The 26123-nt window shown below is 40.5% G+C and overlaps 1 protein-coding gene across 14 annotated transcripts in view; it reads left to right on the top strand.

Moving 5' to 3' along the window:
- Positions 1-26123, top strand: part of HUWE1 (HECT, UBA and WWE domain containing E3 ubiquitin protein ligase 1) — a 162440-nt gene that overhangs the window by 111939 nt on the left and 24378 nt on the right. For 12 of the 14 annotated variants that reach the window (XM_064574095.1, XM_054508125.2, XM_064574093.1 and 9 more), the window contains 21 exons: positions 272-367; positions 948-1217; positions 3128-3280; positions 4781-4908; positions 5128-5209; positions 6010-6186; positions 6640-6799; positions 7220-7578; positions 10087-10282; positions 11693-11860; positions 12959-13104; positions 13529-13595; positions 14544-14758; positions 18329-18540; positions 19422-19604; positions 22204-22376; positions 22731-22879; positions 23635-23710; positions 24542-24640; positions 25228-25361; positions 25549-25717. In XM_064574095.1, coding sequence (XP_064430165.1) covers positions 272-367; positions 948-1217; positions 3128-3280; positions 4781-4908; positions 5128-5209; positions 6010-6186; positions 6640-6799; positions 7220-7578; positions 10087-10282; positions 11693-11860; positions 12959-13104; positions 13529-13595; positions 14544-14758; positions 18329-18540; positions 19422-19604; positions 22204-22376; positions 22731-22879; positions 23635-23710; positions 24542-24640; positions 25228-25361; positions 25549-25717 — 3412 coding nt within the window. The remainder of the gene's footprint in view (positions 1-271; positions 368-947; positions 1218-3127; positions 3281-4780; positions 4909-5127; positions 5210-6009; positions 6187-6639; positions 6800-7219; positions 7579-10086; positions 10283-11692; positions 11861-12958; positions 13105-13528; positions 13596-14543; positions 14759-18328; positions 18541-19421; positions 19605-22203; positions 22377-22730; positions 22880-23634; positions 23711-24541; positions 24641-25227; positions 25362-25548; positions 25718-26123) is intronic. The other 2 variants (XM_064574097.1, XM_064574099.1) reach the window with 2 other exon arrangements.

Genomic DNA, 26123 nt, shown 5'->3' with positions numbered 1-26123 from the left:
CAGAAGAACTCTTAAGTTATCCATAGTCAGAAAGCAATAGAAGAAACTCCCCTTTCTGAGCTGCAGAATAAGTGGTCACATTGAAGCCTCCTTCCTATGCTTAATTTCACTGTGATTTTCCCTGTTATTGTAGTGACCAGATAAGCCTAGGTGGGTTTGACTCTTAGCAGCATTCAGAGCACCTTCTCCTCTAAAGCTTGAGCACAGGATGTCTGATTCCTTATAAGTTGGTATGTGCTTTGTTGCTGGACTTTCTGTTGTTTCTCTGTAGGATCTGAGTATGTCCGAAGAGGATCAGATGATGAGAGCAATTGCCATGTCTCTAGGACAGGATATCCCAATGGATCAAAGAGCAGAGTCACCTGAGGTAACTAGGAAACAGGACACCCAAAAGGGTCTGACACGTTAATCTTAATATTTTTATGAACATTCTGCTACTGCTGCAAAATAATTGGAGGAATTAATATCTAAAGAATGACATGGGAGTATTCATTCATCCCAACCTTGCCATCACTAATAGACTTAATTGACCTGAAGCTTTAAGTGAGGCCCATGAAATGTGAACCTTTTACTGTCAAATAAGAGACCCAAAATGTACTTGGTAGTGTTCATTAGGCCAATTTTGGCTGTCTGTTCAGTTTACAATATTGGCAGAGAATGCAGGACAGTGTCTCCAAATGATTTCGTGGGAGGCTGTGATATAGGATGCTGTAAATAAGTTGGCAGTACTTTGGGGGTTGGAAGCGTCCTCCTCCTCTGCTTTTTCCTGTCTTGCCTTAGCCTTTGAGGCTGCCCTCATGAATGATTACCACACCCTGAAGAACCTATCACCTGCTTGAGGAGAAGGTAGTGGGTATTCAGTATGGTAGGGCCAGTACATTCTTAGAGTGTTCCCTATTTTTCTTTAACTCTCCCGTATGCTATCATTCTTCCTTCCTTGCCTCCAGGAAGTTGCTTGTCGGAAGGAAGAGGAGGAACGGAAAGCTCGGGAAAAGCAGGAAGAGGAAGAAGCTAAATGTCTAGAGAAGTTCCAGGATGCTGATCCATTGGAACAAGATGAGCTCCACACATTCACAGATACCATGTTGCCAGGCTGCTTTCACCTTCTTGATGAGCTGCCGGACACAGTGTACCGGGTGTGTGATCTGATCATGACCGCAATCAAACGTAATGGAGCTGACTATCGAGATATGATTCTCAAGCAAGTAGTCAATCAGGTAAGTTCTCCAGGGCCCAGAAGAGGAGAGTGTTATATGCAACTAATGAATTGTTGAACTCTACATAAAAAACTAATGATGTACTACATGCTGGCTAACTGAACATAATTTTTTTTTTAAGTTAAAAAAAGTGTGTTTTTCTGCCATCATCAAACTCTGATTAAAAAAAATGAAACCTTTTTTCGTTTTGTTTCAGGGAGGGTTGGTTTTGGGGTTTTGGTTTTTTTAATCCGATACGGATATATTCTCTTTGAATTCTTTAGATTTGGTAGTCTCACTCTTTCTTGAGTGCTCCGTGCAAAAAGTGAATAAACTACTTCGCAAAAAATGTCTTTGAAAGGAAAAAACAAAGCTCTCTTTTTCTAGGCATCTCTTCTGAAATTCATCTAAAATACCCCAAATGTGACTTGAGCCAAGTTAGGTCCCATGGACTAACAGTGAATAAATGTTTTATTTTCCCTCTCCTATGTAACAACCACTTGGACAAAAAAGTTCTCATCATAATGAATAGCTGTGACCTGGTATTTATCTTTTTTTTTTTTTTTTTTTTTAAGATTTTATTTATTTCAGAGAGAGTGAGTACACAAGTGGCGGGGGAGAGACAGAGGCAGAGGGAGAAGCAGGCTCCCTGCTGAGGGTTCGATTCCAGGACCATGAGATCATGACCTGAGCCGAAGGCAGATGCTTAACCAACTGAGCCACCCAGGCGCCCTATTTATCTTTTTTTAAACAGTGTTTTCCTCATTCCGAAATTAATGTATACTTAATTGTATACATTACTTTTTTTTTTTTTTAAACTATTCATGGGGTTTTTTTTCTTTTAAGATTTTTATTTAGAGAGAGCGCGTATAAGCAGGAGGAGGGGCAGAGGGAGAAGGAGAGAGAGAATCTCAAGTGGACTCCGAGCTGAGCATGGAGCCCAAAGCAGGGCTCAGTCTCAGGACCCTGAGGTTACGACCTGAGCCAACATTAAGAGTGAGATGCTTAACAGACTGAGCCACCCAGGCGCCCCTACTATTCATGTTTTTAAATCATTGGAATCTTGTTTTACGTATTTTTTAAAGTCAAGAAGCAGAGGAAGAAATCAAAGTGATATATGGAAGCATAACTTTAGTGTACGGAAATATTACAAAAGTAAAAGGCAAACTGGATAAACCTTTTTTTCTACACAAGATAAGACCCAGGTTTAGTTATCTTTATATAAAGAGCTTACAGAAATTATTTTAAGAAAACTAAAACTTGGGGCGCCTGGGTGGCTCAGTCCTTAAGCATCTGCCTTCAGCTCAGGTCATGATCCCAGGGTCCTGGGGTCAAGCCCCACATCGGGCTCCCTGCTGAGCGGGGAGCCTGCTTCTCCCTCTACCTCTACCTGCTGCTACCCCTGCTTGTACTCTCTCTCTCCTGTCAAATAAATAAATCTTTAAAAAAAAAAAGAAAACTAAAACTTAGAGCAATTGTTTATAAGAAATTTAACATGCAAACTAAAGCAAGACCAACATTTCTGACATTCTGGTTTGTTTTTGTTTTTAATGATAATTCTGAGGCAGATGTAGTAAAAGATTATTGATGGAAGTGTAAGTTGGTAGAAGCTTTGTGGGGTTGACTCTGTGTACTGGAATTTATTTTCCCTAGAAATTGTTTAAATACTAATTTCCTTTAACTTACTAGCTTCTTAGCTTCTTGTAATCTAGCCTAGGAAAATAATCTTTTAGAGGTGCTCCTTTCATAGCATACATCTTTTGATGCAGGCACTAAATCCCTATAGTAAATGTTTTACTATTTACTTACCCTCCTTCAGCAAACATGTGTTAGGGATAGAGGGAGTATTTTACAAGGTTGAGAATGTTTTGACAAACCTTATCATACTCCATCTACAGTTACCTGACTTAGTCACTTCTCTGCTTTTGTAGGTATGGGAAGCTGCCGATGTATTGATCAAAGCTGCTCTTCCCCTGACAACAAGTGACACAAAAACTGTGTCAGAGTGGATCAGTCAGATGGCCACCCTGCCCCAGGCTTCCAACTTGGCTACTAGAATCTTGCTTTTAACACTGCTTTTTGAGGTAAGATTTAAATTTTTTTGGTTCCTGTGATTCATCATTGAAGAATTATCAAATACCTACCATTTGAGACCTTGAAGAAAATAGAAATATAAGGCATGATCTCTGCATTCCATGAGCTCACAGTTTCTGATAGGCTGTAAGACATGTAATTAAGTACAAAATGCAATGTTTTGTGCCACATAAATAACAAACAATTTTCTCTGAGTTCAAGAGGAGGGCTAATGCATCACTTCTGGATAATGAGGAAAAAGCTTCTCAGAACAAGTGTTAATTATTTGAATTGTGTTGTAGAGGATTTGGGGGGTGGTAGTTAAAGGGTTTTTAGAATGACCATCATAGTATAGTTGTGGAATAATTTGGGCCTCTCTGAAGAAACCTAACTGGCAGCCAAAGAGTGAGATGGGGAATGTGGAAATTGGATAATAGGCATTAGAGAATCTGATTCTTCCTTCATAGCTGGTCAGTCAGCAAATTATTTTAGGCAAGAGAGTGGTTTGGCCAGGACATGTTCTTGTTCCAACCAATTCAGGAATTAGGAGGCAACTGACCTTGAACAAGTGACTCTTCATTTGTTGCTCATGTTTAATAGTACAACCTGAACTTAATGGAGTAAATCCCTTACAACAGCTGAGGAGATTAAGTCCAATATATGTCAATTGTGTGTCTACAGTCTTGACTTTCCTTTTTGATGGAAGTGGTAATTCTTACTATAGCACTTGTGAATGGATACTTATGGGAACGGGGTCCTCAGTAACATAATATGGAGAGAAATCACTCATGAATCCCCTCCCTTTTAAAAATCAAAGGACCTGCCCTATGCATTTAAACAATTAGGATCAGACTGTTAAGAAACTTTTGTATCCCATATTCTCAGTATTATATTATATTATGAATATTTTCCCAAGTTATGTGTACATTCCATCTTTTGGATATCTACTGGTTTATTTAAGTAATTGCTTGTTGTTGGACATTTAAATTACTTCTAGTGCAGCCCCTGTAAAGGAACTACTTTAGTGTAGACCCTATAGGGGAACTACTAATCATTGCTATGTTTAATTATTCCATCTTCCTAGAAAGAATGTAAAGGTTCTCTGAAAATCAGAAGCTTTTCAACTTCAACATAATTAAGACTGTGTAGCCTAGATGACGGCCCTTAATGATATTAATGATACTAATAACAGCTTCCGTATTAAGTATATACTAATGTGCCAGGCACTGTGTTGGGCATTAGAGTGAGCGAACGTACACACACACTTCATTTAATCACCACAATTAACATTGGAGATAGAAATAATTATTTCCTGTGACCCCTGGGCGTCTAGACGCCCAAGGCCTAGAGAATTTAAGTAACTCATCTCAGATCACACAGCTGGTAGGTGGCGGAGGTGGAATTTGAATTCAACCAGTTCTCTTAGTGTTCACCTCTGTGTTCTCCTATATTGTGCTAATCCTTAATACTGAGTAGAGGTTGGTATTTATGTTTTTCCTTTGATCATTTAGGAGTTGAAGCTACCTTGTGCCTGGGTCGTTGAATCAAGTGGCATCCTTAATGTCCTAATCAAACTCTTGGAAGTAGTTCAGCCCTGCCTACAGGCCGCTAAGGAGCAAAAGGAGGTCCAGACCCCAAAGTGAGTGACTTTTATCTCACCTGGTTTCACTTCTGTTCCCCTTAGACTTGGGCCATGAAGTGTAGGGCCTGAATTAGGCACTTTTCTGGACCATGTATGGGGCAAATCTTGGGTACCTTTTTGGTTTGAAAATAGTTGAGGTGCCTAATGAAATCAAGGTAAGTTTTCCCATATTGTGGAAGTTTCTGGCTTTCCCAGAGTAAATCTTTTCTTTTTTAGGTGGATCACCCCAGTGTTGCTCCTGATAGATTTCTATGAAAAGACAGCCATTTCCTCTAAAAGAAGAGCCCAAATGACTAAGGTATGTAATAATATGGTTGATAAAACTGCTAAGCTTCTCAGGGCAAGAATAGACCAGAAGAGAATATGAGAGAGTGGTAAAGAATCAGGGGAAAGCTCCCTGATTAAGACGTAAATCTCTTGAGGAATCTTAGTAACTCTAGATTTCTCTTCTGAATGGTGAGTTGGAATTACTTTTTTATGGAGCTGCTTGCAAAAGGGCCCAAGAACTTACCTGGAAGTAAATGTTAAAGGAGTGTGCTATCTCCAGAGGAGGGAGTGGCTTTTATGTGAAGGACTGAGTGTGCAGCAATTCCTCCAAAAGGCAAATGCTCCTTTTTTTTTTTTCTTTTTAAGATTTTATTTATTTATTTTAGAGAGGGAGGGGTGAGGGGCAGCGAGAGACTCTTAAGCAGACCAGGAGTCAGACACTTAACCAACTGAGCCACCCAGGCGCCCCAAGCCAAGTGGCTCTTTATACGAAAATCATATATGCCACATTATCTCAGTGCCTTCTCAGAAACAGAAATTTTGTTCCTGCACATCCAAATTGTTTCCCATTTGTACAAAATAGTTGGAAACAAAAGGAAAGCTGAGGATTGCAGGACAAGGGTGTAGAGGGTTTTGCACTTATGGAGGGGCTCAGGAACTTGAGAGTTAATGCATACAAAAATTTCTCTCTTGGCTCTCAAAATTTCATTAAATGTTCAGTGTTACTTCTTTTTCCTGGGTTAGCTTTAGCAGTGAACAGATGAAGTTACTATTTCTTCTAAAAACCAACCTTGTAGGAAATACAAAGAAACTTTGTGTTCTTATGTTTAGTATCTACAGTCCAACAACAACAACTGGCGCTGGTTTGATGACCGCTCTGGGCGTTGGTGTAGTTACAGTGCAAGCAACAACAGCACTATTGATTCTGCCTGGAAATCTGGAGAGACAAGTGTGCGTTTCACTGCAGGTCGAAGAAGATACACTGTCCAGTTCACTACAATGGTGCAGGTACATGCTCACTCAGTGCCATAAACTTTATTGAAAAGAGAGGAAGGTACTGGGTGTGTCTTTTGGTTTGCTTCTTCCTGAACCAGCAGTCCTCACGTGTTCTAAGAAGCGCTATTACCACTACTAAATTGGGTATAATTCACAGAGAACAGTGTCTTCCTAAAGTCATTAGTGAAACCATGAGTCAGTCTGTGGCAATTTGATACTGTCCCACCCAGAAATGGTTTTAAGTGTTAGAGATGATATCTGCTCTATTGGAAAGTTTCCAGTTTGTTATAGGGCCTTATGTATGCTACTTTCCTTCTGGGGACTTTAGGCTTTCTCTCTATAAATGATAGGGATGGGATAAATTGCCAGGGTTCCTTCCTATTAAAGGATTTTGCCTGGGAGTTCCAACCCTTCTTATAGTTTCTTTTCTTTGTATAGATTTTTTTTGTCTTCTTGAATTTCTAGGTTAATGAAGAAACAGGGAACCGGCGCCCTGTGATGTTGACTCTCCTGAGGGTACCACGGCTGAATAAAAACTCGAAAAATAGCAATGGACAAGAGCTAGAGAAGACACTGGAAGAAAGCAAAGAAATGGATATCAAACGTAAAGAAAATAAAGCCAATGGTATAGACTTTTAGTTTTGAATCTTTCAAGATGTGTTACATAAAGCTTAATGTACCTTTATGGTTTAAATTTTGGACAACTTCATCAAGAGTGATTTTCTTATCCATCAGATTGCTTGGTGACTTAAAGATCAACAGTCCTTTTTAAATGCCCTTTCATCTGGTCTTGGAATTGATGTTTTGTATGTCTCTCTCTTTTTTTTTTTTTTTTTTTTAAAGATTTTATTCATTTATTTAAGAGAGAATGAGATAGAGCATGAGAGGGGGGAGGGTCAGAGGGAGAAGCAGACTCCCTGCTGAGCAGGGAGCCCGATTGTATGTCTCTCTTAATAGGACCCAGGTGCTTTATCTGGCTATGAGGGAGAAATGTGGGAAGAAATGTCAAGTTAAACTGTCTGAACTCTTACTTTCTTATTTGTAGATACTCCTTTGGCCCTAGAGAGTACAAATACTGAAAAGGAGACGAGCCTGGAAGAAACAAAAGTTGGGGAGATCCTGATCCAGGGCCTGACAGAGGATATGGTGACTGTTTTAATCCGGGCCTGCGTGAGCATGCTAGGAGTCCCTGTGGACCCAGACACTTTGCATGCCACCCTTCGCCTCTGCCTGAGGCTCACCCGAGACCACAAATACGCCATGATGTTTGCAGAGCTGAAGAGTACCCGCATGATCTTGAATTTGACCCAGAGCTCAGGCTTCAATGGGTTTACTCCCCTGGTCACCCTTCTCTTAAGACACATCATTGAGGACCCCTGCACCCTCCGTCATACCATGGAAAAGGTAAGTCTTTGTGGTGTCAGAAGCTGGTTTAGCTTTATATCGTACCTTTGTTCTCCTTGGTCTCAGAACAGCTACACTTCTGGTTCTTCATAAGGTGTGTGTGTGTGTAGCTAGCTAGATATATAGACTATATGCTTTGTCTGGCAAACTTTACCAACTATGTGATCAGGTGCTTGCTTAGGTATGGTAGATTGTCCCCCACTGGATAACATTTTTTTTTAAAGTAGAACATAAGATTTTCTATTCTTAAATTTACTATAGTAATAAATCTTAGCTATAAAGTCCTCTTTGGCAATATATATGGGTTTCTTGAAGCAAAAACTGTTAATGAGGAACTGGGATACCTTCTGCCAAGTTCACGCCTTAATTACTTTATAGGAGTATTTCTCATGTGTTCACCCATGAGCCTATTTTCCAAACATTGTATTTTGGGGTTGTAAAAGTAGTAAAGTTTTGGAAATATTTATGATATACCAGACACTTTAATAAACTCTTTACAGATACCGATTGTGCAGATTGGAAAACTGAGGCATGTATGTTCATTTTAGGAAACATAAAGCAGTGGAAGAAATGACATAGCAATTAGGAAAAATGAAAATGTTTTTAACATCAACATTAAGACATCAGAGGGAGGAGGAGTAGGGAAGACAAATGTCTTAGTTCCTCCTCCTAATTCTTTGTCAACAGTCATAATGTGAATGTTATTGGACTTCCATTTTTCTCTTTTGGGACATTGTTTCCCACATTTATAAGTAATGTTGCAATATGCATCTTTGTGCATAACTTTGTCACATTTAAGATTTGTTTTTCTTAGAGATTCTTAGAAATTGGATCAAAATGTACAAGTATTTTTTAACTTGCTTGCCAGAAAGGGGATACCGCTTTATACTTTCCACGTGTGTATGAGTATACATCTCACATTCTTCAGTTCTTTACCCAGCCTTTTTGATTTCATCTGACATGAGCAAAATCAAAAGAAGGACTGCTATTAAAAGCTGCATATACATTATTCCAAGGGCAAGAGACAGCCCAATATGGAAGAAACAACTATATACAGACAGAATTCTGACTTAAAAACAAAGTACTTGAATTATTTAAAGTTTATACAACTTAAAAAATGCTAGGAAATAAAATACAGGTTCAGGATGAGAGGACTTTCTGGGGCGCCTGGGTGACTCAGTCGTTAAGCGTCTCTGCCTTCGGCTCAGGTCATGATCCCCGGGTCCTGGGATCGAGCCCCGCATCGGGCTGCCTGCTCCGCGGGAAGCCTGCTTCTCCCTCTCCCACCCACCCTGCTAGTGTTCCCACTCTCGCTGTGTCTCTGTCTGTCAGATAAATAAAATCTTTAAAAAAAAGAACTTTCTAAGCTTAATTGTATTTGGGGGTGTGGGGAGCAAAGGAAGATCAGTGGCAGTTTTAACATATCAAGTTGGCAAAATGTAAATGCTTGATAATATCCATTGCAGGTACGGGTGTGGACAACCAGGCATACTCTTACTTTTGGTAGGAGTGGAAATTGGTGCAGCCACATTGGAGGGCAATTTGGTACTGTCAGTTTAAGATATCCTTTGACCTAGAAATTCTATGGCTAAGAATTTATTTGATAATTGGAAGTTAAGTATGTCGAGGCACATATAGAATGTTCACTGTAGAATTGGCTGTAATAACAAGAAATGAGATCAAATGTCCTGCAGAGGACTGGATAAATTATAGCACATTCTTTATAGAGAAATTACACTTCTCTGTTAAAAAATGAGAGTTTATAATTGTAGCCTTACAGGCAAGATAAAGGGGTTAATACATTAAACTAAAGAGCATGCCTGATTTGGTAAGAAAAGCATTAAGATTCCAAAAGATGTTTGTTTTTGTGAACATAGCTCACAAAGGAATAAATAATGGAAAATACAGTGGAGTTATTTTCTTTATTCTTTCCTGTATTTTCTATTGATTGATCTGTCCTTTTATGAGAAGACCAAAAGCATAATTATGTGTAAGCCCTGAAGTATCAGAGCAATAGTTTGTAAATAGTTTGATATTTCCTGTGGCTATCTGAGACTGATAATTGACTTTGAGGCATAAAGAAAACGTTTAATTTTGTTCTTAAGCACCAAGATACCGTATTGCATATTTTTAGAGTTTGAACCATTCTGGCTTAAAATTGGGACAGCATTTGGGAAGGCTAGGAGCTGGCACTTATATGTGAGAGCTATAATTTAGATGGATGATCAGTGGTCTAGATACATTTCCCAATTTTTATGAAGATCATATGCCATCTGGTGTAATAATTGATAGTTTTGGGATATGCCGAATGCTGTAACTTTTTTTATAATCAGGAAGGAATGGGACTTAAAAGACCAAGTGCATCTTTTCTCAAAAATCTAAAGCTGTCATCCACTGTCTGGAGGCAGAGTTGGATAGTATTTTAATCCTTGGTAACTCTTCCTTGAATGCAATTGTATTTTTGGAAAATGGCCTTTAATCAGCAGTGTTTCTTTCTCTCTTTACTAGGTGGTTCGCTCAGCAGCTACAAGTGGAGCTGGTAGCACGACCTCTGGTGTTGTATCCGGCAGCCTTGGTTCTCGGGAGATCAACTACATCCTTCGTGTCCTTGGGCCAGCTGCATGCCGCAATCCAGACATTTTCACAGAAGTAGCCAACTGCTGTATCCGCATTGCCCTTCCTGCCCCTCGAGGCTCAGGAACTGGTGAGTTTCCCCTTCTCCTGGCCTTTGAGACATTGAAGTCTATGGCCTAGTATAACCCGAGATTTTCTTTGAGGAGATCTATAATTTGGAAAGCCTCCTTAGGCAAGTGTTGGGACATTGACTAGTTGGTCATGGGCCAATTCAGAAGTACTCAGTAGCTTCTTACTTGCCCTGTGGTAATCCCTGCCAGAGATACCAAGGACTCATTCAGTCTAGTCCTTACCTTCAAAGAATTTGTCTTGGTGTGACAGCAGAGCTTATATACAGTGTGAATGGTTTACAGATAAAGTGGTAATTGAGGGACAAGTGAACATACGATGACTCCACCTGATGCAGTAGGGAGTACACAGTATCATCAGTGTGTTCTTACTCAAAATGTCTGGCCTATATTTAATTATGAGGAAACAATTAAATGCACATTGTGAGATATTTTGTAAGACAGCCGACCTAGACTATTCAAAAATATTGTTATAAAGGGGGAAAAATGCAAGGTTCTCCTAGGTTTTAAAAGGAAACTAGAAAGAACTATCAACCATGATGGGATTCTGGACCCAGAAAAGGAGATTTGGAGAAATTTGAATACTGACTATATATAGTCAGATAATTATATCTTTGTTAAATGTCTTGGGTGTTATGATGGTATTGTGGGTATGTAGAAAAATATCTTTGATCTTAAGTGCAGGTAGATAAATTTATGGGTAGACAAATGGTGATTCTAGATGAAAAGTATATGGGTGTTAATTATACTAACCTTTAAACTTTTCTGTAGGGTTATGGGTTTTCTTTTTAAAATAAAAGGTAGGTTGGGAAGGGGGACTCACTATCTTGGGAGCCTCAGATATGTGCCTGGCTCTGTGCTGGGCAGATCTCATGTGTGATCTCATTTAATCCTCAAATTTTAGGAATGAAAAAAATAAGGTTTATTTAAGTAATTTGGCCATTATCCTGTAACAGAACTGGATTTCAAAACCAAGTCTCCCCAACTGCAAAGACTGTACTCTTTTTTTTTTTTTTTTTTTTTTAGATTTATTTATTTGTGTGCATGGGGGGGAGGGAGAAGCAGACTCCCCGCTGAGCGTGGAGCCTTATTCAAGGTTCTGTCTCATGACCCTGAGATGACCTGAGCTGAAATCAAGAGAGTTGGGCACTTAACCATCTGAGCCACCCAGGTGCCCCATATACTCTTTTTTGCCTGTATTATTTTTACTATTTGGTACTGCTCTAATAAGTCCTGTGGGATTTAGGGAAAGTAAAAGCCAGATTTTCTAGTAGGCTACGTAAACACCGTAAATGGCCTTCTGTCCCAAGCTTACAGTGTTTATACGAGCCCCCTTCTGAGTCTTTATCAGTAACCAGGTGTAGGTACTGGTTCACCATTGACTGATTTTTCTGTGTCTCACTTTGGCTTAGCTTCCGATGATGAATTTGAGAACCTTAGAATTAAAGGTCCTAATGCTGTACAGCTGGTGAAGACAACCCCTTTGAAGCCCTCGCCTCTGCCTGTCATTCCTGATACTATCAAGGAAGTGATCTATGATATGCTGAATGCCCTGGCTGCATACCATGCTCCAGAGGAAGGTATGTAGCTAATGTACCTCAGGAGCCTGGGCACTTTGCCAGGATCTTTCAACCAACCAGTCTTAGTGAGCACTCATTATGTGTCCATGTACTGGGAATCAAGATGAGTAAGACATATGATGCCCTTTTCTGAAAAAACTAGTGGTCATACATTATGACAGATGGCAAAATAGTGGTGAGTCCTAGAGCAAGGCACCTGACCTGGTGGGGGTTGCGACCTGTAGGAAAGTTTCTTAGAACAAGTGGTTTCTGAAATAAGTTTTAAATGATAAGGATGAGGAGAATGCTGACATAATGAGAGTCCATCCCTTACAGAGGGAAGAATAAACAAAGATTAAAGAGGAGATAATATCTTGTAGGCAGAAAATTAAATACCAAGAAGTGTCTAATGTTTTCATTCTCAGAAACAAAAACATCTTTATCTCCCAAAAAACTGGAATCAGTATTAGAAGGTGTGGTTAGGCTTTCTGACCTTTGAGAGCACCATCCCAATCCACCTTTATTTCTAGCTAAGGTGCTGCTTGTAAGTACTGGGAAAGTCATGAATGAATTACTTGGAACCTAGTTTTCATTCCCATCATATCCTTCTGGATTTTATTTGGGACATATTTATTTGATAGGTCCCACAGAATTGCCAAAAATTGATGAATATAGTCTTTACTAAGTCAAGAAAATCTGAGTCTTTGGTGCTTTTCATCCATTCAGCACTCTGATCCATAGCTCCTTGCTTCTTCTACAACCATAGAACCTTTATTCCACCTCATATATCCTCCCCTACCCCAAAAAGTAATTATAGCTAGGGCAGCCATTTATTGATCTCCGTTGCATTAGGCATAATACCAGCTATGTTCATTTAAGCTTAGTAGTGACAGCTGAGGAAAGTAAATTGCCTGTGGTCACAAAACTAGTTAGTGAAAGAATGAGCCTTTCAACCATGCTCTCTTGGTTATACTACATTTCTCCTCTTAAGTGAAAGCCTGGCAATATCACTATATAAATAGTCATAGTTAGTTGGAGTGAAATTGACCAAGCTGCCAAATAGGCATTAACATTGCACAGTTACAAATGAGTTTTGTTTTTTTTTGTTTGTTTTTCTAGCAGAGAAATCTGACCCTAAACCTGGGGGTATGACCCAAGAGGTTGGCCAACTCCTACAAGACATGGGGGATGATGTATACCAGCAGTACCGGTCACTTACTCGTCAGAGCAGTGACTTTGATGCACAGTCAGGTTTTTCCATTAATGTAAGTCAATTCCAACCTCCTGTTTCCTTTTCCCTTTCCGATACCTATATGTTCTCTCCGTATTTAGGGTTATGCTACAGAAATTTCAAAGGTATTAATTTTGATGTACCTGTAAATTATCTGTGGCCTGTAAATGAAGATAAATTTAAGGTGTCCCTGGGATTTTTCTCTGTTTGGATTGGAAACATTTCCTTAAATTCATTTTTCATTCTCATTTTCCTCTGCCCCTGCTCCCCATTCTCCCAGTCACTGTTTATAATGATGGCTTCCCACAGATTATAGTATATAGCAGGTAAAGGTGATTAAAAGATCAGCCAAAGAGAATCTGTAGCATTCACAATGAGTACCCTGGGAAGGGATCCTACCATTTAGGGACAACTGTCTTTGAAATTAATAATGGCTCAGGAGTATTCTTCTTCCATAGAGTCAGGTCTTTGCTGCAGATGGTGCCTCCACTGAGACTTCCACATCTGGGACATCCCAAGGAGAAGGTAATGGTTTACTTTCTCTCTCTCATTCTTATTTCTCGAGAGGACAAAGAAACTGGGTATCCTGGGCAAGGGGGTATGGGAATGTAGGCATAATTTTCGCATTTACTTGTCCAAGTGAACTTTTCTCAAGAGTGAGCTCAGTGTTCTGTAAATAAAGGGTTTCTATATGCTAAAATTAATAAAACTGTGACTTAACCAAGTAATGGTTTCTATGGTAAGATCCTTCAGATCTACTCTTTAAACCACCCCATATATTTTGTTGGCTTTCATGCTGGTTTATAGAGCTTTGGTGCCAGTGACACAATTCTAGCTCTAAGGTTTGTGTGGTACATTCTTGCCTTCTAGCAGTGTCATCAGAGCCCATTGGCTGCTTAGCCAACAATTAGAGAAATGTCATGTGAAAGCTTCCAAGAGCTGCTGCTTCTTGGATAGGGAAGATCTTTGAGATCTAAGCAAGGAGACAATTGTACTTGATACAACTGCTGGAATGGAGGCATGCTGGGATAAAGTATAGAGGGCACGTGATATAATAGCATCTCAGTATTCCTGGATGAGACAGGAAAGCATTCATAGAGGAGATCAGCTTTTGAGCTAAGCTAGATAAGTAAATATGTGCCAGGGAGACATGTGGGAAGGAAAAGGTAAAAGAGTGCATAAGGCATCTTTGGGAGAGCTATTAGTACAGTATTTCTGGAGCATAAAATTATGTGTAAAAGAAGGGGAGTGACAGAAGATACGTGAACATAGCCTCCCTGCTGTACTATATCTACATATTATGTCTGAGACCTATCATCCTAGCTATCTGTCCTTCCACTGCATTGTGATGAGGACATTCAGTTTGTACCAGTGTCCTAAAGTGGAGAAGTAATATTCTCTTTGCACATGAGGCTTGATGTTTGCCAATATTTCAGTATGAAATTAAACCAGAGTTTGGCTCTTTCTCAACAGCATCAACTCCAGAGGAGTCTCGGGATGGGAAGAAAGAGAAAGAAGGGGACCGGGCCTCTGAGGAAGGCAAGCAGAAAGGCAAGGGCAGCAAACCTTTAATGCCCACCTCCACTATTCTTCGTCTTCTGGCAGAGTTGGTGAGGTCCTATGTTGGTATTGCTACCCTGATTGCCAACTACAGCTACACTGTGGGCCAGTCTGAGCTGATCAAAGAGGTAATATTTCCAATCTGCCTAAGATTTTATACTGTCATCATTTGGATACAAATGTGTCAGACACTTTGCTAGGAACCTGTGCATGCTAGCCCAGTGTTGCAAGGCAGAGGCCTCTTGCAATAACATTGAAGAAGCTAGGCGTTTTCCAGTGATGTGCTATCAGGCTCATTACAGGGAGTGAGTTGGTGCCATTTGTCATTTGTTTCGTAGAAAACCACTTGGTCTGCAGTGTGGCGACTGCAAAAGGCAAGGTTTGGAGTCAGACCAATTAAGAATCTGATCTAGATAGCAATCTAGGTAATACAGGATCTTGGTGAAGTTACAGGAAAAAATGGGTGAGTTGAGGAGATGTTTTAAAGGTAGAAATAGACAAGAATTGGAAGACGAAGACAAAATCAAGGACTCGTTGTTGTGTGGGTTTTCTATTCCTTTTATGTTAGAAGAAGAAATGGTTTGAAGAGTGAAGGTAGAATTTGAAAAGTATCTGTGGTTTGTCTGCATAAGGGTGTCTAGGGGACAGTAGAATAAGCCAAATACACAAGAATATGGGTGTTTATCTTCCAGTATACTCACACCCGTGCAGCGATAACTGATGTGGTTAGTAGTATTTGTAATGTGGAATATAAGGAAAGCCTAAATGTCTATCAGAGCTATGAGAAGAATGAAGTCATATTTTATATGTCCTGATAGGGAATTATCTTTAAGTTAGATTTTTCAAGTGAGAGGACACTTTAAGAAACTGGATCATGGGGCGCCTGGGTGGCTCAGTTGGTTAAGCAACTGCCTTCGGCTCAGGTCATGATCCTGGAGTCCCGGGATCGAGTCCCACGTCGGGCTCCCTACTCAGCAGGGAGTCTGCTTCTCTCTCTGACCCTCCCCCCTCTCATGCTCTCTATCTCATTCTCTCTCTCAAATAAATAAATAAAATCTTTAAAAAAAAAAAAAGAAAGAAACTGGATCATGTTCCTATATATGTAAGAGGGGTGCCCAGGGAGGTTTGGTTTTGTTTTGTTTGTTTTTCATAAAGTGGACCTTGTTTTGGGCGGGGGGGTCACATTGTAATTTTATGGTTAGTAAGCAGTAAAGGATCTGAGAGTGGGGACAATAATGTTGCAGGCAAAGAATAAGAAAGCAGCTGCCATTTTTTAAGCTATTTTGACTTTAATCCAAGTTTTTAAAATACATACAAAAATACACAATTCCTGAATAATTCATCAGTTTTTCTTGGGTGACCATTACCCAAATTAAAATGTTACAGATTCCATAAAAGCTTACCCCTTCATGCCTTTGTACATCTTCCCCTCCCCTTTAAGCTTCCATAAGGTCACCATTATCTTGAGTTCTATTGCCATAGATTAGTTTTGCACTCTATATAAATGGAATCTTATAGTACATACTCCTTTGTGTCTGGATTCTTTTGTTTAAGATGTTTGTAAGATTCATTTTTCTGTGCGGTTGTAGTTTTATTTGCTGTATAGAGTTCCACTGTGTGAATGTAACACAGTCTTATCCATGCTAGTGCTGATAGATAATTGGGTAGTTTTCCATTTACAGGTATTAAAGTAGTGTTGCTACAGTCCATTCTTATACATGTCTTGGTGAGCGTATACAGTTGACCCTTGAACAACACGGGGTGTTAAGGTTGCCGACACCCCACCCCTTTCCCCCCTCCATGTATGCAATTGAAAAATCTGCATATAACTTTTGACTCCCCAAAAACTTCACTGGTAGCTTCCTGTTGACCGGAAGCCTTACCAATATCCTAAACAGTCAATTAACACATACTTTGTATGGTTATATGTATTAGAGAAAAGAAAATGTGATTAAGAAAATCATAAGGAGAAAATCTATTTATAGTATGGTACTTTATCAAAAAAAATCCGCGTATAAGTGGGCCCACACAGTTCAAACCCGTGTTGTTCAAGGATCAACTGTTATGTTTCTGTTAGGTGGTATATGCCTGGGAATAGAATTGCTAGTGTCTTCAGCTTTAGCAAATGGCGCCAAAAGTCTTCCAGAGTGGTTGTGTCAATTTATATTATCACCAAGCACAGCATATGGGAGTTCAGGTTGTTTCACCTCCTTGCTAACACTTGGTATTTTTCTCATTTTTCATTTTAGCTGATCTAATGGATTTGTAGTGGTATTGCATTGTGGTTAATATATCCCTGTCTTTATTGGCCATTTGGATATTCTCCTGTGACGAGTCCAAGTCTTGTATTCTTGTTTTCTATTGAATTATTTACATATTCTGGATATAAGTCTTTTGTGGAGTTATGTGTATTAAATATACATTAGGCATTTTATTTCAAAGCTTTTAATCGCAAATTTATTAAGTGTGTGTTTAATATGTGTCATGTGACTTTGTGGTACTGGGTACTCCACCAGTGCTTTACAAATGCAATTGATGATCCTTACCTCAGCACTGGAAGGTTATTGGTATTGCTACCCTTAACGGAGAAGTAGAGAAGGCTCAGAAAGATTAGCTTGCTCAAAGCCAGCTGCAGAGGAGCAGGATTAGAATTGGAACCCAGATCTCTAATTACAAATCCAAGTCTCTTTACTACATCATACTGCTTTCCCAAATTGCAAAGCTTTTTTTCCAGTTTTTACTAATAATGTCCTATAACATATTTATACAATTTTATATTTTATTCATTACTGGGGAATTTTTATTTCTAATAAGCTCCATCTTAACCAGGTCACCTTATCTAATTATCCAGACTTTAGAATTCTTCAGTGCTTTTTTGTTATTGAGGCAAAATTTACATAAAATTAAGCATTTTAAAGTGTATAGTTGAGTTGCATTGGGTACATTCATTGTTGTGCAGCCATCATCTCTTTCTAATTCTAAAATCTGCTTGAATGACAACAGAACTAAGTTCCTTTCTAATATAAGGAATTACCAGGGCAGAAATTGTTGTTAGAGAGAAGGAACAAGTCTCACTTAATTTCCTTCCCTTGTTGGGCCTTTTTTGCTATTTTGTATAACTCTGCATTAAATATGTTTGCATATCCATATCTGTGTGCTGTTTCTCTTTCAACTCCTGCCAATTTTTAGTCCAGGGTCCTTAGCATATTGTAGGTATCGGTAAATATTACAATTTAATTGAATACTGAAGGAATTACAGCACTCAATTATGAATCAAGATTTGAATCCTTGCCATTGGCTAAGTTTTTTGTGCAGGCCATGTTTCTTTGGGCCTCAGATTACCCATCTGTCAGATGGGGAAAATATTGAACTTGGCTTAACTGTTCTATAGGTTTACTGTGAACAGTTCCATCAAATATCACACATATAAATGTTTTGAGAAATACCAAGTGACATGTAAATAAAGGTGCATAAACTGTGTAGTGAGAAATGAATGGGATTTAAAAGCATAAAATCTGGATTTGCTACTCACTTAGCTTGTACCTTCAACCCTTGGTCTTCTCATCTATAAAGTAGACCTGATAATCACTGACTGGATGACTTCAAGGATCAACTTTGTGTATTTGTACCTTGTTGATATGCAGACAATATGGCATAATTATGCTTGTGAGTAAATGTCATGATTAATGACTTTTCAGGACTGCAGTGTGCTAGCTTTTGTTCTGGACCACCTCCTCCCACATACCCAGAATGCAGAAGACAAGGACACACCTGCCCTGGCCCGCCTATTCCTCGCAAGCCTGGCTGCTGCAGGGAGTGGCACAGATGCCCAAGTGGCCCTTGTGAATGAAGTAAAAGCAGCCCTGGGACGGGCACTGGCTATGGCTGAGAGTACAGAGAAACATGCCAGGTAAAATCCATGCCTGATGTAGTGCTAATAACCAATAGCATCCCCTTACTCCATTCCTTGTCCATGGGATTCCTTGCACTTGAACAAGAGTTCTGGTCCCACTGGCACTGTGTATTCTCTGGTCCTCTCAAATAGTTCTAGTGCTTCCAAATACCTAGAGTGCTGATTACATTTGGAGGAGGGTACAGCTTAGAGAAAAAAGCAAAGGGATGTTTTCATTATACTTCTGAGGTCTTGAAGAAGTTAAGCAGGGTATTCAGTCTCACTTTTTAAATTAGTGTAAAGAGGGGCGCCTGGGTGGCTCAGTTGTTGAGCGTCTGCCTTCGGCCCAGGTCATGATCCTAGGGTCCTGGGATCGAGCCCCGCATCGGGCTCCCTGCTCCACGGGAGGCCTGCTTCTCCCTCTCCCACTCCCCCTGTTTGTGTTCCCTCTCTCACTGTCACTCTCTCTGTGTCAAATAAATCTTTAAAAAAATAAAAATAGGGGCACCTGGGTGGCTCAGTTGGTTAGGCGACTGCCTTCGGCTCGGGTCATGATCCTGGAGTCCTGGGATCGAGTCCCACATCGGGCTCCCTGCTCATCAGGGAGTCTGCTTCTCCCTCTGACCCTCCTTTCTCTCATGCTCTCTGTCTCTCATTCTCTCTCTCTCAAATAAATAAAATCTTAAAAAAAAAAAAAATTTTTTTTTAAATTAAAAAAATAAAATAAATTAGTGTAAAGAAAATTAAGAATGCTACCACTCAGGGAGTGAGCTCTCACCTGTTCAATGTTCAAGGAGGGTTATCCGAGGCAAGTTAGTGAAGACACCAAAGACAAGTTAGTGAAGACACCAAAGAACAGGCAGTATTCATATGATAGAGGTGTTAAACTTCTCTCCCAGGCTTCAGGCAGTGATGTGTATCATCAGTACTATCATGGAGTCCTGCCCCTCCACCTCCAGCTTCTACAGCAGTGCCACAGCCAAGACCCAGCACAACGGCATGAACAACATCATTCGACTCTTCCTAAAGAAGGGACTGGTTAATGACCTGGCAAGAGTGCCTCACAGCCTGGACCTGTCCAGGTAAAATTATTCCTGAACTCCAGCTACAGGCTTTTGCCCTCTCTTTAGTCATGCTGCTTTTATTTCTTCATTTGCTTATATTTTCTGTACCCTCGTCAGATGAGTAGTGAGCCACCAATGTGATAGGAAAAGTTTGGATATAGGTGGGAACCTGAGTTCTTAGTATTGTGGTTAAGCAAGGCACTTGCCTTACATTAGGCCTTAGTTTTCTCATTTTCTGCAAACTCAAGAGTTGGACTATATGAATAATTTTTTTCCCAAGCTTCCCCCACCTTAATTAAAAATAACCTATTATTATAAGATTATATGTGTATCATGAGAACTACAGATGAGCAAAAATAGATACCATATTTCTGCCACTCAGATATCAATCACTGTTACCTTACCACATATCTCTGAGTGGTTTTTTTCACATACATACAAAATGTATTTTTTTTACTAAAACGATATTATATATGCTGTTGTGTAACCTGGGTTGGGTTAGGGTTTTTTGGGTGTGTTTTTTTTGTTTTTTTTTGTTTTTCAGTTACTGATCTCTACCTTCTGGTATAAGTAATTTTTCATCCTATATAATGCCCAAATCTATATTCAAAAATTTTTGTCCAAACCAGAATCTAGTTACAGACCTTGCATTACATCTGGTTATGTCCTCTGAATCTCTGTTATTCTAACACAGAACCTTAATTTTTTTAATCTTCATTTTATTTCTATTAGTAACACTAATTTATTGAGGTGATCAGGCCTGCTGTCCTACAGAATGTTTTGCCTTCTCGATTTGGTCCATTGCAGTGTCGTTTAACTTGTTCCTTTACTTCCTGTTTTCTCTAAACTTCTAATTAGATCTAGAAGCTTAGTGGAGCAATTTAAAATTATTGGTTAAGATATATCATAAATGATACGTATCTCATACTCTGTCATGGGGAGACACATCTCTTTGAACTATCAAAAATCATGGTAAAACTGACTACTAGAGTGATAATCATCATCGTACTGTTATATTTTCCCCTTTCTTACTAGAAAGTAATCTGTTAGTATTTTGGCACTGTATAAATGTTTGATTTCCTGTCAGCCATATACCTAATTAATGATCTTAACACTAACTGATAATCCTCTCCTGTGCCAATTTCTTCGGGGATTATCAATGACAACTTTATAATTTCTGTCATTCCTTCTACACTATTAGCTCACATTTTTGTGTGACAAAGTCCCTGTTCAAGGGGGTGGGGGGTCTGGTTACCCTGAAATACAGTTCCTACTGAAAAGGCAGGCTAAAAACTTTCTTAAGTCACCAATTTTTAGAGTATCAATAGATTTAATCACCACCTCAAATACAACTTTCTCTGGCTTTCGATTTTCTATTTTCACTGATTTTTTTAATCAGTGATTGAATTATTTGGATCACTGCAGTCATTCTTTTTCATTATACATTTGGCCCATGGGGCCTCCTCAGGTTGACTTCTTTGTCCTTTTGATACAAGCTCATCAATTTTTTTAAAACTTTTAAAAATTTCAAACTCAGGAGTGAGCACTGTATGTTTCATCTAGATTAACCAGTGGTTATCATTTCTGTCCTATTTGCTTGAGTTCCCCCTTCCTTCTCCCTTTTAGGAGCTGAATCATTTGAAGTTCATTGCAAACAACATGATGCTTAACCTGTGAATACTTCAGCATGTGTCTCCTAAAAATAAACATTCCTTTACATGGCTAGAATATCATCACATCTAAGAAATTTTACCATTGATGTAACAGTACTCAGTTTGTATGTCATATTCAAATATCCCCAGTTATTCTAAGTATTATACCTTGAGGGTAGAGTGTTTTGATCCAGGATCCAATGAGCATCACTAATTGCATTTGATTGTCACATGTCTCTTGTTATGACATTTGACTGTTTTGAAGAATCCAGAAGGCCAAATGTCTTGTAGAATATTCCATAGTCTGGATTTGTCCAATGCTTCCTTATATTTAGGTTCAGGTTAAACTTTCCAGCATGAATAGTACATAGGTGATGTTTGCCCTTATTGGTACATCACAGGAGACACATAATGCTAATTTGTCCCATTATTGGTAATGCTAAATTTGATCACATAGTTAAAGGTTAGCTGTCCCCCTTTGTACTTAGTAAGTTTTTTATGAGGTGATGCTTTGAGTTCACATGAAGATTATATGAATATCCTATGCCCTGAAGATTTTTAACTCCATAGTTTTAGCATTTATTGGTGATCTTTGCCTGGACCACTTATATTGCTGTTTGAAAAGTAATGATTTCTGACTTTCTCATTGCTGTTTATTAGCAGGCAGGCATTCTTTTATAGTGAAGATTTCCTTCTGCCTATTTGTATCCCTGTGGCTGCGGATTCTTTCTATATTTAATGTAATACCATTACCATCATTATTTTTGATACTTCAATGATCTCAAATTTGGCCTGTGGTAATGATGACCCATTAATTTTTTAAAGCCTCTGGCACAACAAGATGTCCCAGACTCACCTTGTACCCTCCATGCCCCGTCCCTGGAATCAGTTACTCTGATGAGCCTTGGTTCCTTTTAGTGTGGATTTTTATGCTAAGTCCATCTCTGTATCTTGCTTTATCTCAGTCCAAACATGGCTAACACAGTCAATGCTGCTTTGAAGCCTTTGGAAACACTTTCCCGAATTGTGAACCAGCCCAGTAGCCTTTTTGGCAGCAAGAGTGCTTCTAGCAAGAGCAAGTCTGAGCAGGATGCCCAAGGAGCTGCTCAAGACTCCAATAGCAACCAGCAGGACCCAGGTAGGGAATCAGAGCCAATGGACTGGAGAGCTGGCTGGGTGGGCATAGCTATTTTGTGGGCGCATCGCATCACAACTGTTCTGGCTTGGTATTGTTTCCCTGGGAACTTGCTGGCCTTCCAGAGATCTGTCATAGTGGCGTGGGAATCTGCCCCACAAAGAATTCCTTAAAATTGCAGCCTTATTTGGCTATCCTCACACGTAGCCTTGTCTTTTCCTTTGTCACCCATTCATTTATTTTCTGAGAACTTGTAAATTTGCCCAGGGAAGGGACCTTATTGTCTTCATGCTTGCCTCGTGGTGCCCTGCACATAGGCACCCTTTGATTATTTTGCTGGTTGGTTGATTGTTTCAGGCGAGCCTGGGGAAGCAGAAGTGCAGGAGGAGGATCATGATGTCACTCAGACAGAGGTGGCAGATGGGGATATCATGGATGGGGAGGCTGAAACCGACTCAGTGGTGATTGCTGGGCAGCCTGAGGTGCTCAGTTCACAAGAGATGCAGGTAGGGAGGCAGATCACCCAGCATACCCCTATTGCGGCGCTGAACCAAACCCCCAAGCGGTGTGGGTGGGTGAGTACTTTAGATCTTTGTTTGCCTCAATGCTGTCTGTTTTGCAGAGGAGCACAGATGATATGCTTAGTAGTAGATGCTCAGTAAATGTGTTTGAATTGTATTAAATGAGGGGCGGGGGCAGGGCCAGGATGCCATCCATGTACTATGAAATGGAATAGATCCCAAGAGGAAAACTTAGGCACAGGTGAAATGTGGAAGTAGAAAACTGGCCTGAGTCCTTTGGGCCCAAGCTCTTTGATTTATTTGGCTCTGGTCATTAATGGAAACTCCTTAACATCACTGTTGTGCCTATAGCACCTGGTCTCACTGGAGCATTCAAACGGCTATTTTCTAAAGACCCTAAAGAAAGCATTGTAATTTCTGGAGCTGCAGTGGTAAGAAATGGGGCCTACAGTCCTAAGCTGCTAGCTCTGAGGAGATCTGCATGTATTCCTGGATAGTATAACGACTAACCTGGTCTGAGATAACTGGGATGAATCCATTTGAAGGACAGTCTGAGTGTGGATTGGCAGCACATGGTAGGTTCTGTGCTCTTAGCACCAAATGTGTGGTGTTTTATGCAACATGCTCTGTCACACGTTATCCTAGAAATATATACTCCCTTGCTGGCTTTTTTTAGGGTTTCCGTGCTAGCACAATGATAGACTTGTGTGCATCCATATATATGTTCTATTTCTCTCCAGGTTGAGAATGAGCTGGAGGACCTGATAGATGAGTTGCTTGAGAGGGATGGCGGATCTGGGAACAGTACAATTATAGGTGAGAGCCCCAGAACTGAGTATAGCCTCTTCCTTTGCCTCAGTCTCTCTTGGGAGGACCCTTTTTCTCATCATCTGCTTGCTCAGCTCTGCCTAAGGGCTCATAGCCAGCCTAGATTGCTGCTTGTCTTGATGTTGATGGTCTTACAGATGAGAAATTCACAAACCATCTACAGACCTGTGGTGGCAGGTCTGAAGCGTTGCCTGTGTGGGGGAGGTGGAGGGGGTGGCCATCAGTATAGATGATACATGAGGCACATCAAGAGTGTTATTCATGGACGCCTAGAGGAGGCTTTAGAGGCTGTAGGGTGAGAAAGCGCTTTCCTTTCAGTTTTTCAGCAAAATCCAGGGGCTTTCCGCCTCTGAGTCTCAGTAGTGTAAAAAGAGTGATCATTCCCTAAGGGTGGCCCTTTTTACAACTCAAAGGGAAAACGGCAAAAGTACCCTACTGTCACCTGGTTCCAAGGGTCTATGTGTTACTTGTTTTTATTTTACTGATGAAGGAAATCAAAGGATAAACGGAAGTAGACATGTATTCTTAAATTTGACAAGGTTTTTTCACACCCATTATCCTCTGTGGTTTCACAATTAGTGGGATTGGCAGGGCAGATGTGATCATCCCATTTTACAGATGAGGAAACTGAGACTCAGACAGGTAAAGTGACTGGCCAAGCTCACCTAGCTAGTCGACAGCAGAGAACATAGGTCTTCTCCCTCATCCAAAAAAAAAAAAGTGGATATCTGCTGGGTGTACATAGCTACTTTAGGCGCACCCAATCTGGAAAGGGAAGTCCTCTGTTGTTCAGTGAAGGCTCTGCTCTGTAACCTTCAGTGAGCAGAAGTGGAGAGGATGAATCACAAGAGGACGTGCTGATGGATGAAGCTCCTTCCAACCTCAGCCAAGCTTCCACCTTGCAGGCCAACCGAGAAGGTGAGAGTGCCGAGGCCAGAAAGGCCTCCCTTCTTGCCCTGCACGTCTGACAGACACTACACTAGGGTTTTCCTGGAGGCAGCTGCCCACATGTGCAGAATAAGGAAGCATCTGTCTGCATGCGCTGACATACACCATCCACTTTATCCTCAGCCAGTTTTTCAAATAACATGTTACTACTGCTTGCCCAAAAGTTTGTCACTTCTTACTTGGTTCGCTTTCTTCTCACCCACCTGCTATCATCGCTCCAGATTCCCTCTTACCAACAGGATGCAGTCAGTAGCAAAGTAGGGCTGAAAAGGCAAGGGGGCACCAGCAGACTTGGCCAAGTCCTAGACCATGGCTCCTGAAGCACTACCCTGTAGCCAGCCTCCACATTCAGCCACCCTGTTCAGCGTGTTGATGCGTTGATTGGCACTCTCAGGAAATCAGGGCTGGCTCACTAAGTCTGTACATCACCCCAGATCTGGTTCTTCCTCTCCTAGAGTCAGATACCCCATCGCCTTCCCACTCAGTCTGCCGGCCTGCACAGTAGCCTGTTTGCTAGCTACTCAGTATAGTCCTCCAATGTGCTCCCTTTGTTTTAGATTCCATGAATATCCTGGACCCTGAGGATGAGGAGGAGCACACTCAGGAAGAGGACAGCAGTGGCAGTAACGAGGATGAGGATGATAGTCAGGATGAAGAGGAGGAGGAGGAGGAAGATGAGGAAGATGATCAGGTGAGGGGGGACTGTGTTTGGGCTGGTTCAGACAACCTCTTCCATGGGAACACAGAGCTGGAGAAAACCAACAGTCTGGGTTGCTAGCCTCAGCGCCTCCCTCCCTCATGTGCAAATGTGGCCATGACACCAGACTTCAGAAAACCCTTACCTCCAGCAATTCTCCATCTCCTATTTTCCCCTTAAGGAGGATGATGAAGGTGAAGAGGGAGATGAAGACGATGACGACGATGGCTCTGAAATGGAATTGGATGAGGATTACCCTGATATGAACGCTTCTCCCTTGGTCCGATTTGAGCGCTTTGACCGGGAGGATGATCTCATCATTGAGTTTGACAACATGTTCTCCAGTGCTAGTAAGATACAGGGGCTCAGCTGGGTTTTATCTCTTGATTCTTATACCCTTCTCTAGGGTAAGCCAAGCAGTGAACCAGAGCAGCTATCAATCTGATACAGACAGCACTTCTTTTCCTATGCTGACTTCCTGGGGCAAGGGATATCTGAATCCATCTCTCTCAATAAATGTATACTTAGAAGAAAGAATTGTGAGAGGCTGCTTTTGTTCTCTCCACCTCAGTAAACAGGCAGCCATTTTAGAGCCTGGACAACTTGATGATTTGCTTGAATTTTTTTTAAGTGAGACCAAGGCTGACTGCATCAGGCACCCATGTGCATGCCACAGTGACAGGGCAATCAATAACTCTTATGTCTGTAACACTGGATCTTGAGAGTTTGGATGAACACCTTTGAGCTTGGCATTGG

The sequence above is a fragment of the Mirounga angustirostris genome, unplaced genomic scaffold, assembly GCF_029215605.1.
Source record: "Mirounga angustirostris isolate CCGP_5_RB_7025 unplaced genomic scaffold, mMirAng1.0.hap1 SCAF_11, whole genome shotgun sequence".
Taxonomy (NCBI): domain Eukaryota; kingdom Metazoa; phylum Chordata; class Mammalia; order Carnivora; family Phocidae; genus Mirounga; species Mirounga angustirostris.
The sequence above is the reverse complement of the archived record's forward strand: the minus strand, read 5'-3'. Positions and strand labels throughout refer to the sequence as shown.